Here is a 14,878-nt window from a genome sequence, read left to right as displayed (position 1 = left end):
TCTGGAGAGAGAGCAGGAGCAGCATCGCTGGCAATGCTGTGAAGAGGTATATAACCATGCTTTCTCATCATCAAAGGTTGAGTGGATCCTCATCCACTCTACACAACCATCATAACTAGTTATCACTTCAGCATAAGTATATATTAGTTTCAGTCAGCATAGTAGTAATCTATCGAGATTGCTCCACATTGTAGTGTGTGTGTTGTATCACCACTACCTGACATCTGAAGGTGGTTCATAGCAAACCAGTGGTCCAGATTAAGATAGAACCGAAGGCAGTAGTCCACTGTGGTCCAGGGATCACTTCAAGCATCAGTCAACACACTGGACACTCGTGTTGATGCCACCAACCTTATCACTGACACCATCAACCTCATCATCATCAACACTCACACCAGACCTTGGTGTCATCATAACCTACATATTGATATTGATTGTGCCGAGCTACCCCTGGAGTGTCCACAGAGGTCAGCCAAAACCTACGACAGTATATACAACAAATGTCACCCACTGTCATCGCACAACTTGATAGTTTCTGAGCAACTAGCTCATCAAGACCGATACTGAGACAATAGCTGTCACACAGTTTGATAGTCACCGAGTATCTCGACAGACTGACCTGTGTTTCAGGCACGAGACCCCTGACAAGGAGGAGGGGCCTGTTATAGGATCAGGAAATCAGGTAACCAAACCAAACATAGTGAGCAGCAAAACCACTACACCAGCTAGACCCTTAGCTGGTGTACCTGATTCACACAACACTGAAGTATAAGCATTTTTCACTCCCAAATGCTCTGGACTCAGAGAACAGAATTCCTATTCTGGTGACAGGGCCTTCCAGGGGTCCTTTTCACATATTCACTCTCTGGTACCTGTTTTGCCAGTTCAGCAATGCTGGATTTGTTGATAGACAGTTTAGTTGCTATCTCCCTTGTTGAGAAACCTGCTTGGAGCAGCTCTTTGACCTGTAATAGGTGAGTGGTGGTGTATTTAGTCCTCCCCATATTGATTTTTTGCTTTCCTTGCCATGTTGACAGCAGTATTGCCATATGATGTCCTAAGCTTGTCAAAACACCCTGAAACATCTTTGTTTATATCATACTACAATTATATGAAGTTTTGAGCATGGTCTATTAGCTCAATTCTGTGCAAAGTGATAAGTTACACAAGGTACAGAATTAATTGAGGAGGAGGAGGGGCTTCAAAGAGTGCCAACCTAAATTCCAGCATATTCTTTGGTGGGACCACCCTTTTTTTCTCACATATTCTAATAGCAGGCTATCCAAGCTTTGCAACCATACCACACAAAGTGGCTGTTGTCAAAGAGAACAAAGAGTACTGGTCATCATCATGAAAAGGACCTGAGAACACCATATCAAATTAATTAGATGCTGGGCAATTTTGGATGTGACTGTACTTAGGCTGTATGGCCTGATATTAAAAAAAAAAAAAAAAAAAAAAAAAAAAAAGGAATTTTTTTCGATCTTGTAATACTCAGCGGTATGTTTCTATGATACTGGGTGCCACTAAGCTGTCACCATGGCAACAATCATGTATCTCTTTTGTGCTTCTCGCTTAAGTAAGCCTCCTGCACCTTGGTGACTCAGCTGTGACATGTGCATCTTGCTTGAGATGCCAATGCATCTTCAACTCCCCCCTTCAGCGGGATCTCCAGCCCTATCATCCTAGCCAATCGTGAGGTGTTGAGACCCTGTAAAGGTTTTGTCAAGACATCTGCAATGTTGTTTGCTGTTCCGACATATTTGATTGCCACATCACCCTCTTGCACATGATCGCGGATGAAATGATACCGTGTGTCGATGTGCTTTAACTTCCAATGTTTGGCTGGATCTTTGCTCACCTGTATGCACCCCTGGCTATCTGTGTATAGCATGGGCCAAACGTCCGTGATCTCCAAGTCCCGGAGCAAATATGAGAAGAACAATGTTTCTCACACTGCTTTGGAAGCAGCAACGAACTCTGCTTCGACTGCTGACAATGCCACACACTTTTGAATGTGAGACTTCCAACTCACTGGACATCCATACACATATGTTATCGACCCCAAGGTGCTCCTTCGTCCATTTGTGGGGTCAGATGCCCAGTTTGCATCAGTATACGTCGTTACCAGTGTATCCAAGTGCTTGTTTGTCTCCCCTCCTAAGTGCAACTGATATTCATTCGTTTGGTTCAGGTACTTTACCATGTGAATGGCTGCCTTCCATGCACTGTCGATCAGGATTGACATATATCGCAACAATACACCAACAGCAAAGGCAATATCTGGTCGGGCTGTGTTGGAGACCCATAATAGTTGGCCAACCAACTCTTGATACTTCTTTGCTCACTGAGGTTCACATCTCTCGCCTCTGGCGATGTTCGCTACACTCAGCATGGGTACCCAAGATTTCTCGTTTGCTCCTCCTAACCATTTGTTCACCATTTCTTTGATGTATGCCATTAGGCCCAGAGATATCCTCCTCTGTCTTCTATCATGTGTGATCTTGATACCCAGAAATTCTTTGATCCTTCTGTTGTCTTGCATCTCCCATTTGTCCATGATCTCTTGCTTAGTGCGGTCTACTTCATCACGACTGGGTGATGTTATCAGCATGTCATCCACATATGCTGTGATGATCGTGATCTTGTCGTCTGTCCCTCTTGAGTATAGGCATGGTGCACTCGGCATGCAATGAAATCCGATCATCCGGAGATGTGAGTCTAACTCAATGTTCCATTCTCGGCCTGATTGTTTCAGACTGTACAGCCCTTTCACTACCTTCAACGCTTTTCCAGGTGGTATTTTGATTCCTACTGGGGGCTTGAGATATACATCATGGTGTATAGTGGAGTTCAGGTATGCTTGCTTTATGTCAATAGAATCTATTTCCCAATCTCATACTGCTGCAACAGCGATCACCCCTCGAATGGATTGGATGGGTGCTACTGGTGCAAAGACCTCTGTGTAGTCAATGCCCTCGCATTGGGTGAAACCTCGTGCCACGAGCCGGGCTTTGAACTTTGTCAGCATGAGGTTTGCATCGGTTTTGATCTTGAGTACCCAACATGTGTCGACAGTGTTTGCACCCTTCGGGAGGTCGGCTATCTCCCACGTGCCCATCACCTCCAACCCATCCAGCTCCTTTCGCATGGCCTCTTCCCAGTGCTTTCTGTCTTCTCCACTCATTGCTTCATGTATGGTTGGGTCCAGGTTCTTTCTCCATTCCGGTTGTGTCGCTACGAGTCCAAAGAATTTGCTGTCAATCTGAGTTTCGGTGGTTGATCCTTGTTCCATCTCCTCTGCTGTTCCTCTGCTTAACCTTTCTTCCAAATCTGTCTCCATATCCATGTGTTCTTATAGTGGCCCTTCATCTGTTTCGTCGAATATATTTTCTTTGTTGTATCCTAGATCTTTGAAATTCTCTTCTGTCATCATCACTGGAGGTGCCTTTGTGTCAACCAGTTGCCACTCTGTTCTGTCTGACCAGCACTTTGATTCCATGAATTTTGCTGAATTGCTCCAGAACATGTTCAGATTATAGTCTGGACTGTAGAAGAGCCAGCCCTTTCTCTCTAGACTGTATCCCAAGAAGATGGATGCGATGGCTTGCTGGTCCAGTTTCTTGTTGTCCCATTTGACTTTGGGTACATTTACCCATGCCAGACAACCAAACACTCATAGGAGCTTTAAAGCTCATTCCGGCAACTTGCCAAACATTGCTTGATAAGGGAATTTGTTATCAACGCTCGGAGTGAGGTTTATTTTGAATGCTGCAGCTCTGATCACGTATGGCCAGAACTTCTTCGGTAGTCTCCTCTGCATTAGCAACGTTCTCATCTTCTCTCCAAGGGTCCTGTTCATTCTCTCTACCCATCCATTTTGTTTGCTGTTGTACCCTACAGTGGTTTGCCACTCTATGCCCTTTTCTAGCGACCATTCTAATGCATCATTGCTTTTCCATTCCATTCCTTGATCGGATTGGATCGCTTTTAGCTTCCGATCCATCTGTGTCTCCAGGAATGAAACAATCCTTTTGAGTTGTATAAATGCATGACTCTTTCGTGTCAATGGCTGTGCATACACATACTTGCTATGATCATCGACCAGCACCAACATGCATGTGTACTCTGTCACATGGGATGAGTCTATTATTAGATTGACATGAATAAGATCCAGGGGCCCTATGGCTCTTTTGCTGCTACCTTTCCCCATCCGAGCGCTTGTGCTCTTGGATCGTAAGCACTGCTCACATGTCAGAGCAGTGTTTGGATCCAATTTCATGGTATGCTTATCTTTTAACTTGCTCGTGATCGCCTTAGTTTTATCTCTTCCTGGGTGTCCGAGATGCTCATGCCATAGTTGTTGCTTTGAAACTTTTGGCTCATTCTTAATATGCTCGAACTCCTCATCAACACCTTCAAACAATGGTGCTGATGTGGCCATCATGCTTTCTTGCCATGTGTCGCCTCGGAACTCCAAAAGTCCTCACTCGTGATTCTTTGCAATCTTAAGTGTCATGCCATTTGTTAGAAAAATTTGACTGCCAGTTGTGTCCAATATCACTTGTGCTCCTTCATCTGTTAATGAATTCATTGACAGAAGGTTAACATTAAGGTGCTTCACATACAATACATTTTGTAGGGAGATTTCCCCGTAATCTGTTGATATGCTTGCATCTCCTATAGCTGCCGCTTCCAAGACCTCGCTTCCGGCAGTAATTATCTGCTTTCGGCAAGTTCTCGGGTGGATGAGCATGCTGTAGTCATTCACCATATGATAACTTGCCCCCGAGTCCAAGATCCAATGAGCTGTTTCTTTTGTGTTTGGGGGGTCTTGCCATTTCAATGGGAGGGTGAGGGAGCACCACACTTCCTATTTAGGTTCAGCGAGGGGGGAGTCTTTGGGAATGGTGACCAAGGCGTTGCATTGACTAATACCATGTCCCGGTCGCTTGCAGATCCAGCATCGGATTCAGCATGGTCTGCCTGCATTCCTCAAGCTCGCATGGCTGTTGTTGGCTTCGGCTTTGGTCTCTCTGGTCCATTCGTTTTGATCATCATTGCCAGCAGTTCTAGCACTGGCTTGTCAGGGGTTGATCTTTTGCATGGGGACGCTCTCGACAGCAGTCTGCCAGATGCTTAGTGCAGTGGCAAGGGTGTTGAAATCGATTTGATGGATGGTAGCAACTGTCTCCTTATACACTGGATGCCAGATCGTGCATTTCTGCAGAGCCAAGAACAATGTATCATTGGCAAATGGTTTGCCAAGGAGGCTGCTTTCAGTCTGTATGGACTGGATCTCTTGAATTAGCTTTCTGGCATCCAAGTGAAACATCTTTGTATCATTGAGCTGCAAGATGAGCACAAGTCTGTGAGACATCTTGGTGGCTTCGTTTGTGAGACCATTTTTGATCTTTCTCCATACTTGATTGAAAGTAAGGTACTCTTTGATTACATCTAGGATGAGGTAATTTACATTGTGTTCTCCGGTAGTGTCGATTATTCCATGCAGGGCATTAATTAAAGCATCATCGAGGGAGCAGCTCCATTTTGGGTGCTTCTTGTCGTATGTTCCCTCGAGATGTTTCATCACATGGGGCATGGATCGGAGGAAAGATTTCACGTGAGCGCTCCAGCTATAATAGTTTCATGATGTGAGCTTTGGCATGGGTTCGAGGAGCTTTGCTAGGGTGCGAAAGTTATATCACTTGTTGCCATCATCAAAGTCGGAGTTGGAATCGGTGTCTTCGTCAGCTTCATTGTTGATGGCCTCTGGCTCGTTCTCATTTGTGGCATCATTGTCGACCCGAACCTGGGTGTTCTTGCCCTTTCTGCTTCCTTTGGTCCTCATTTCGGTGTCTTCTACCATGGTTGTCAACAAGTTTTGGTTAGCTCGGTGATAGCTTCTTCAGACTCTTAATCAATTGAAGATAACAATTAGTATATGGCGTTATTGGGGTCATGATCAGACTCCCTTTACCACAGCCATATGTTCTATGTAATGCTTAGTTTTCATAGTGTGGAACTAAATGACAAATGCATATATATATACTCTATTCGCTGCTCTAGTCCTATCTGAGACAGGACATATCACTTCATTCATACTCCTGTGTTTCTATGATACTGGGTGCCACTAAGCTGTCACCATGGCAACAATCATGTATCTCTTTTGTGCTTCTCGCTTAAGTAAGCCTCCTGCACCTCGGTGACTTGGCCGTGACACGTGCATCTTGCTTGAGATGCCGACGCATCTTCAACTGATATTGAAACGAGTGGGAGACTTTGATGGCAGGACGCGGTTTATTATGTATGTCGGCAATGAACTGTATGTACAGACGGATGGATGCTAACGGAGAACAAACTAACTGAATCTGGTGCTTTTATATGTCTTACCCTGTGAATGATTCAGTAACATGCTGAGGCGAAAGGTGAGTCTCAAACATGCTGAGGCAATGCAGGAAGGCCTCAGCAATAAAGCCCATGGCCCTTATCTTTCCCTGATATGGTCATTGGACATCCCGAGGTCTTCGGCTTGATACGATCATCGGATGGACCGACGACCGGCCTGATACGAGTCGATTCAGGCACAGCTCTACAAATGAGAAGAGAGAGAGAGAGAGAGAGAGAGAGCGGTAAATTGGAAATTGTTTTTAAGCTGTTGGCGTCGCGTAAATCAACTCGCGTCACTTTTTGCAGCTCCCCTTATCCCTTTTGCGAGCAGGTTCAAAGAGCAACTTGGCTGTGCTTGGATGGGTGTGTTGGTCTGATGACACGCGCCGCCGTCTTCTCTGTGTCTTCCTCAACCTTCCGAAGAGCTGTGATACACTCTTGACGACCTTATCGATCACTGCAAGCGGATCAACCCACACGCTCTGCCACCACTGCGTCGGCTTCCTTTGGACACCCGAGCCAGCTCACTGCGCAACATCGGAACATCTGACCGAACATCGATCTCGACTCAGCCAGATCAGCCACAATGACGGAACAGCCGAAGCTGAACAAGTTCTTCGGCGGCGGTAACAGCAACGGCAACGGCGACCGACTAGCTTCAACCTCCTCGAAACCACGTCAGCCTGATATCAAATCTGCTTTTGCACCCAAGCCGCCCAAGTCATCCTCGTCGACAGCAACCGAAAAGGAAGCATCGACGTCGAATGGATCGTCTTCTTCAGCCTCGACCGCGGACGAAAATGACACCGAAGCCGCTGCTCCATCCTCCTTAAAGCGAGAGTCAACTTCCACGAACGGAGATACTGTCGTGCAGCGAAAGAAGCGTCGCATAATCGAATCTGACGACGAGCAAGAGGACCAAGTAGTCCCATCTTCAGCACCAGCCTCAGCCAAACCAACCGGCGAGAAAGTCGCACCCATTTTCTCCAAACCCCCTCCCAAAACAAGTTTCGAAGCCAAGAAAACCTCCATCAAGCCCAGCGCCGGCTCCCTTGCAACCGCGGAAGACGACAGCAGCACAACCACCGACTCAGGTAGCGAACACGAACCCCTAGAAGACCTCCTCGAAGCCGAAGATCATGAAGAAGAGAAGCTCATCAAAGAAGAAGAGAAAAAAGGAGCCAAAAAGCTCGCCGCTATTTTCCAAAAGCCTTCCGAAGTCCAAGAAGGAAAAGTTACCTGGAAAGAAGGTGAACCCGTACCCTACGCTGCACTCGCTGCTACCTTCGCTGATATTCAAGCTACGACGAAGCGATTGGAGATCACCGAGATCCTCACCCAATTTCTCGTTCGGGTTATCAAGCGCTCCCCTGATAATTTGTTGCAAGTTGTGTATCTATGCATCAATAGGCTCTGTCCGGATTATGAAGGGTTGGAGTTGGGGATTGGAGAATCTTTGCTAATCAAGGCGATTGCTCAGTCGACGGGGAGAGAAGTGGCGAGAATTAAAAAGGATTTGGAAGCGCAAGGAGATTTGGGGTTGGTAGCCTTAAACTCGAAAAAGAACCAACCGACCATGTTCAAGGTTTCCTCACTGAAAGTTCCTCAAGTGTTCAAGCAGCTGAGAGAGATTGCGGTTGTTAGTGGGAACAAGTCGCAGGATCGGAAGATTGGGATGATTAAGAAGTTATTGGCTTCTTGTCAGGGGGAAGAGCCGAAGTTTTTGATTCGAAGTTTGGAGGGGAAACTGCGAATTGGTCTCGCCGAACGCTCGATTTTGGTCTCACTCGCTCGTGCCGTCGTTATTTCAAGACTGGGAAAGAACATTTCAAAACTCTCCACCGAGGCTCTAACTCGGCAGTTGGAAGAGGGAACAGAATTGGTCAAAGCAGTGTACTCCGAACTCCCCTCTTATGATCTCGTCATCCCAGCTTTGCTCAAAGGAGGAGTAGAAGGTTTGCGAGAAGAATGTAAACTCACCCCCGGTGTACCTCTGAAACCAATGCTGGCCAAACCAACCAAAGCAATCACCGAAGTCCTCGATCGATTCGAAGGGAAACCCTTCACCTGCGAATACAAGTACGATGGCGAACGTGCACAAGTCCATCTGCTACCTTCCGGCAAACTCGCTGTTTTCTCTCGCAATTCGGAAGACATGTCGGTCAAGTACCCCGATCTTGTTGAACAGATCCCTCGATGCATCAAGCCCTCGGTAAAATCCTTTGTGCTTGACGCTGAAGCTGCGGCTTGGAAGAAAGCCGAACCTAATCCCGAAACCGGTGTTATGGAACCGGCAAAGTTGTTACCCTTCCAGGAACTTTCCCGACGAAAACGAAAGGATGTGAAGGCGGAAGACATTAAGATCAAAGTCAAACTCTTTGGTTTCGATCTTCTCTATCTCAACGGCGAATCTCTTCTACACCTTTCATTGGGGGAGAGAAGAAAGTTGTTGCAAGATCACTTTCAACCCGTGGAAGACGAATTCGACTATGCTCGCTCGGAAGACTGTACTTCAGTCGAAGAAATCTCCGTCTTCCTTGACAAGTCAGTCAAAGAAGGTTGTGAAGGTTTAATGGTCAAAATGCTCTCCGGTCCGGATTCGACCTACGAACCCTCCCGTCGATCCATGAATTGGTTAAAACTCAAGAAAGACTACCTTGCCGGCACTGGCGATTCTCTCGACCTCGTAGTGATTGGCGGATACTACGGAAAGGGTAAACGCACAAATGTTTACGGAGCATTCCTTCTCGCATGTTACGATTCCGACTCCGAAACCTACCAATCCATCTGCAAGATCGGTACCGGATTCACAGAACAGGATTTGGAATCGCACTACAAAGTGCTTAAAGAATTGGAGATTACAGGTAAGAAAGGGTATTATGATGTAGGCGAAGCAAAACCAGATGTTTACTTCGAAGCCAAAGTAGTATGGGAGGTGTTGACTGCGGATTTGAGTCTAAGTCCCGTCTACACAGCAGCGAAAGGGTTGATCGAACAGAGAGGTGTTAGTCTCAGGTTTCCTAGATTTATCAGGGTTAGAGATGATAAAATGGTCGAGGAAAGTACGAGTCCGGAACAAATTGAGGCTATGTATAGGAATCAAACCGTCAACTCTGCGAAGAGTAAGAGCGGAGGGGGCGATGAAGATGATGGTTTTTGGTAGCCCTTCCTCCTCTTGTCTTGATATCTTGGACAAACCACGCTTTTACAATCGATTCAATGGATGGAGAATAATGTATTGACTAGCAATGGTGCTTGCGTGAAGTGTTAAGCGTGAGCTTGCCAAATCTGACTAGCCTGCTGTTGAGGTTGACTCCACGCAGCTCTCGATCTATCCAACCCACCTGCTCCACCAGCAGAGCCATGCTTCCAACTCTCCCTTACCCTTCCTCTCCCGGAGAACCTCTGCCCATCTCCAACCACCGTCGGCACATAGAACGCCTTCGTACTCTTCGCAGGAACAACTTGCACCCTCATCCCTGCATTAGTAGTGTATGTTTCGCACGTCGGAATCCTCTTCCCCTCCCCTTGTTGTCCTGCGTGTACCGCTGATAAAGGTCGAACCAAAACCGTGGGCAAAGCGAGATTTCCTGTTCGAAGGGGAACAACCGTTAGCGTTACCGAGAACGTGTCGTCCGATGATGCTGCTTTCAATGGCACTGGTGCAGTGATGGCAGCGGTGGAAGAGGAAGAATGGGAGGAAGGGGAGAAAGTGCCGCGTTTGGCACCATCAACAATCCAGTTTTCGAAATCTGGAACGATGTCGTACACCATTTCCTCCCCCTCTCCGTCCTCGTGCGTGTCGGACCACTGCGTTGAAGTTCGAATGGTAAGAGTCAGCTGCACTGGTAGACCAACGACGATGCTTGCCCCTTCTCCCCCTCCCACTTCCACCCCACCAGAGTGAAGACTGAGAGTTACGGCGTCGACGTAGTCAATACTCGGCACGTCGACGGGGATCGTCAACTTCTGCCACACTTCACCCTCCCCTTCTACACTACCGGATGAGATGGAGTCCAGAGTATTTTGCACCAACTCCAGCAACGAGGTCAAATCAAGCGAGGTTTGTCCCCAAGACCGTCTCTCCGACCTCCACCAGCCCTCATCCAACCCAGTTCCTACCCGAACAACGCCAGTAATCGAGTACGCGGGAAGATCCAATCTATCCCTGACATACTTCGCCAAAGCTTCCTCCAACAATATTCTCCCTGGCTCACCCTTTCCCAAAACCGCCACACCCTTGTCCTTCACCACGCGATCCAAAGAGGCTTTGGCAGCGCAAACCGCATCTTCCTCCAAAGCCCTATACAGAACCGCCAACCTCATCCTCTTTCCTCCCATGTTCGCTCCATCTTTCTTCGAGATCCGGAAAAGGAAAGTCGCAGGTTGACGAGGGGTGACTGTAGCCTCTCGCCCAGAGCCACAACTTGCAATGGTGTATCCTTCGGCATCTTCTCCTGCAAGTGTGACTGGTTTCAACCGAATGCTTCCCCCGCCACCAGCAGAGATGGTGAATTTGGAAAGAAGACAGTTCGTCCTGAAGAAATCCTGAACATTCACACCTAGCGGTAGGGCTGTACGAAGAGTGAAGGGTAAAGTGAGGGTCCGTTTCTTGCCTGCTGCATACCTTTCATTTGAGCCAGAGGTGGTGACGTAGGTTAGGGTGACGATAGCATCTAGCACGCCAGAATCGGGCACCGTGGTAAGAGGCAAAACGACCACTGTCTCGCCATCTTTGTCTAGGCTACGAAGCGCGATTGTGTTGGCAGTGCCCGCAGTATCCGGCTTAGCTGTACTGGCGCCAAGTTTGGCTGCAGCACAATCAACAGCACTGCTTCCATCCGCAAATACCACGCTGAGTTCAGCCGAATCGATATCGTTCCGACCAGAGCGCATTGTCACTTCGACAGCCCGTGGTTGGTCTAAGTCGATCTGACGCGGGAGGTTCACTGCAATGCTCGGTGCTGCTCCGTCCTTGGGCACGCGTACGACGGTCGGTTCCTTGGTTGCAGCTGAGGCTGCGTGATCGTACTGGAATATCAGCCTCGCTATGCGGATCTGCGTGACGTCGACTGTGTATACTCCGTGTGCTGGGTGTGGGCAAAACAACTCGACATTTGTCGTTCCAGGCTTCAGCTCCGTCCTCGAAGAAGTATACCAAAGGTCTCCACCACCAGCAGTGACCAAACACATGCGGATATCTTCCACTGCCTGACTGCAGGGCAATAGCGAAGTCACATCGACAGTGATCAATGACCCATCTTCCGTTCCTATCAGCTTTGCAGGTGCTGACGGTACACTGATCGAGAAGAGTGGGAATCCGCTTACTGGCACTTCTCTTTCCAGCGCCATAGACGCCTCCCTTAGCTGACTGCACAGGTATGCTGCATCAGTCCACTTTGCCGCCTCTTCTTCAACGCTCCTTGCTCCCGCTGAAGTGTTTACGCTGACCGGCAACGCAGCCAGCGCAGCCGCAATCCAACCTCTATCCCTCACCTTTTCCAACTTCGCATGACACTCCAACTGCATCGCCAGTGCATGTCCTTCCAACAGCGCAAACTTCGCCAGCGCATACGCCTCCGTCAACCCCACCAAACTGTCATAAGCAAGCTGATACTTGCCCCGCAAGTAGTGAAGCGTAGCTACGATCGTCCGTATATGCAACGCGTCTCGTTTACGCGAGGATGCTTTCCAACCAGCTAGAATGCGTTCGCACATAGCCAGGTAGTATGCGTCAAAGTGTTCTTTCGACTCGATTGCTCTTTGAAGCTCAGGTCTTGAAGAGCCATATTTTGGCTGTTCGCCCAGCACCACTGCCGCACCTAGCCCTTGAACAGCAGCCGCGTCGGGTAACGGCGGAAGATCGCGTTCCTTTCCCACACTCTCTGTGTCTGAATGGGAAGGAAAGGAAAAGGGCTCAGCAGGCGGTAAATGCCCAGCCTCGATCCCAATCCGATCCAACTGTCTCCTCGCCACATCCAACAATTCCGACTTATTCGAGTGAAAAGCCGGGCTTAACTGATCATCATCCCCCGTCGTACTCTGTCCACCTCTCTGTATCAACCAGGCTTGACACTGCTCCACCACGTCCAATGCCGCCGAGAAGATCCAGCTTTCTATTCGTTGACTACTCAACCTTCTATTCTTCCTCAACATTCTCCCTACCGCACTAATGAACACCGGCGCTTCTCGCATAACAGCCGCAACCCTTCCCATCTTCCCCAACAACGCTGACTTTCTCGCAAAGAGGTAACACCTGAAGTCGAACAACGATATCTCTCTCCGCCGTATCAACTCGGCATACAGCTTCTTAGACACATCTAGTAGTGGTAGTGAGTCGTCCTCTGTATCATCTCCACCCACGCGCGCAAAGGATACCGCTCCATTCTGTATCGCCTGCGCAAAAACAATCTCCAGATCCTCGTATTGACCTACTGCATCGTCTTTCAACCCCACCGCTTCCAGTGTACGCGCAAGGGAGTCTTTTGCTAGGAAGTAGCTGCAAAAGTCCCAACCCTGGTTTCCTTTTGTCACTCCGCATCGAGCGATCTCTTCCTCCTGCGCTTCGATAGTGATGGTGAAGGTGGAGGATGCAGCTTCGCGCATTTTAGTCAGCAGTTCTGCCCATATTGTCGGATCCATCGAATGCAATTGTAGGCCAGGTCGAGAAAGTGATGCAACAGGGACAGGTGGAAGACGTGAGAGCTGAATGACATGCTCTTTCTTGGAAGTGTTGAAATCAGCACGAGCTTTTTCGAGAACATTGCCTTTGGACTTGTTCATGAATCGAGACATGCCTGTTTTTGTTTCTACACTTGCTGCTGGACCGGACAGACCGCTAATGCCAGATCCTTCGGGTGGAGTGATGAGAACAATGAGATACTCCGGCTCAGTAGGGCCTACAGTGTTGATGTTGGCGGCAGCGGCTGTTTTGTTCACGGGCACACCTTGGTTGGTGGGCGTATTCGGACCTGAACTCGTCCCCGTCGTCGGTGGGGTATCCGACCTCACGGACGGAGTGCCACTTCGAAACGAGCCGAGACCTAAAGACGTTCTGCTCGACGAAGCAAGCGTCGGCGTTCCAACCGCAGATTGTTGCGATCCTGAACCTGCCTGCTTAGAATGAAAGAAAGAAAGAGTGCTGAGCCAAGATCGGATCTCATTCCGAACAGTCGTGCGGTAGTGCTCGCTATCTTCGCAAACGACTAGATAGAGGTGGACGAAAGGTCGATCGAGAAGACCAGCTGTGTCTGGCTGTTCAAAGTAGCCAGGATCACCACGCCAGCGTCGGATCTCGTCGGTAAGCGGTTTGAGCGCTACATCGAGCGTTTGGATAGTGCGGATGGTCGAACCGGGTAGGACCGAGGCGGAAGTGTAGGACGATTTGCCTTGGGATGCGGCTCGAGCCGCGACAGCTTCGAGCGTTGATTGGCTGGGTCTCCAGTGTAGATTGCGAAGTGGGAGTTGTTCTCTGAGGAGGTTGATGAAGTGAGGTGTGAGAGGCGCGGCCAGGAGGGCTTGGGATGCCGCATAGGTGACGGTGACCCTCTCTGTCGAGGAGGTAGTGTTGTCTGCCATGCTGAGAACGATGAATCTTGCCAGACTGACAAAGTGTCTCTCTACAAGGGTTGAGACTCAAGACAAGGCTGTCCGGTCAGCTCGGTGCCGAGCACTCTTGCCGGCTGCTCTGCTGCAAACAGGTGGCTGTGCTTTTCTCGAAATCACCGCTGCTTTCGAAGCCCTGAGGGTCTGGTGGAGCGAAAAGGTATTGATGTCGAAGAAGAGGAAGGTTGGACAGTGACCTTGCGAAAAGCGTCGAGAGTAAATTCAACCTGGAAGTGTGCGAGTGGAGTGAGGGTCTGTGCGCTAGGCAAAGCCACGCGACCAAAATCTAACTTGGCGAATGTTAGCTAAACACAACCTTACACTTTGAATTTCGGTCATGATCCTCAAGTCAAGCAAGGAGCATCTCTCATCTTTCCTGGCCACCATGTCTTCAGCGGCGCTGTTGAAGCTGGTTCGATGTTCAAGAGCTTCAAGTCTTCCAGCTGGCGAGATCGCTTTGCCGTCGCTGCCAGAGAGTCTCGCTCGGCCCGAGTCGACTCATCAAAAAGCAAAAGCTGACTTGGCATGTTTCGCGGTTGATCTTAAGCGACCCTTCTTTGCGGTTCTCCTGCCTCTTGGTGTGACGTGAGGACAGGCACGAATGAGAGCCGAGTTTGTGTTCTGCGTTGAGGAAGAAGCAAGCAAGCAAGGGTGTTGCAAAGCGAGGTCATCCGACCGGTCGCTTGGACCGCTGCTCTCGTTTAGTTTTGCGAATGCCAAATCCATACTTGAATGCTCTCTCGCTTCGATCCTTGACCTGCTTCCCACCACACGCAGCGATCGTCATCACCAACACCGTCTCGCAAGCCTCCACCGAAAGGAACTAGTAGCGATCGATCGTGTCACCAAGCTTTGAAATAACACCAAGCTATCCACCCGACCC

The 14,878-nt window shown here is 48.8% G+C and overlaps 4 protein-coding genes across 4 annotated transcripts; 1 reads left to right on the top strand and 3 right to left on the bottom strand.

The window, feature by feature from the left end:
* Window positions 1–1,603: 1,603 nt before the first annotated feature.
* UHO2_00046 (uncharacterized protein) lies at window positions 1,604–3,349 on the bottom strand (the record flags this gene model as incomplete). The annotated part of the gene is made up of 4 exons (XM_041556666.1): window positions 1,604–1,873; window positions 2,036–2,228; window positions 2,349–2,866; window positions 2,903–3,349. The coding sequence occupies 4 exons, from the start codon at window positions 3,347–3,349 to the stop codon at window positions 1,604–1,606; spliced, it is 1,428 nt and encodes a 475-aa protein (XP_041412600.1).
* A 345-nt stretch (window positions 3,350–3,694) lies between these two features.
* Window positions 3,695–5,869, bottom strand: UHO2_00045 (uncharacterized protein; the record flags this gene model as incomplete). Its single annotated transcript, XM_041556665.1, has 5 exons — window positions 3,695–4,474; window positions 4,634–4,873; window positions 4,939–4,986; window positions 5,114–5,636; window positions 5,709–5,869. The coding sequence occupies 5 exons, from the start codon at window positions 5,867–5,869 to the stop codon at window positions 3,695–3,697; spliced, it is 1,752 nt and encodes a 583-aa protein (XP_041412599.1).
* Window positions 5,870–6,976: 1,107 nt separating this feature from the next.
* Window positions 6,977–9,553, top strand: UHO2_00044 (putative CDC9 - DNA ligase I; the record flags this gene model as incomplete). Its single annotated transcript, XM_041556664.1, has 1 exon — window positions 6,977–9,553. One exon carries the CDS (start codon window positions 6,977–6,979, stop codon window positions 9,551–9,553), a length of 2,577 nt encoding a protein of 858 aa, XP_041412598.1.
* A 104-nt stretch (window positions 9,554–9,657) lies between these two features.
* Window positions 9,658–13,968, bottom strand: UHO2_00043 (related to TRS130 - subunit of the TRAPP complex of the cis-Golgi; the record flags this gene model as incomplete). The annotated part of the gene is made up of 1 exon (XM_041556663.1): window positions 9,658–13,968. The coding sequence occupies one exon, from the start codon at window positions 13,966–13,968 to the stop codon at window positions 9,658–9,660; it is 4,311 nt and encodes a 1,436-aa protein (XP_041412597.1).
* Window positions 13,969–14,878: the final 910 nt, after the last annotated feature.

This window comes from Ustilago hordei, assembly GCF_900519145.1.
Source record: "Ustilago hordei strain Uho2 genome assembly, contig: UHO2_contig_01, whole genome shotgun sequence".
Taxonomy (NCBI): domain Eukaryota; kingdom Fungi; phylum Basidiomycota; class Ustilaginomycetes; order Ustilaginales; family Ustilaginaceae; genus Ustilago; species Ustilago hordei.
This window is presented reverse-complemented; position numbering and strand designations above follow the sequence as displayed.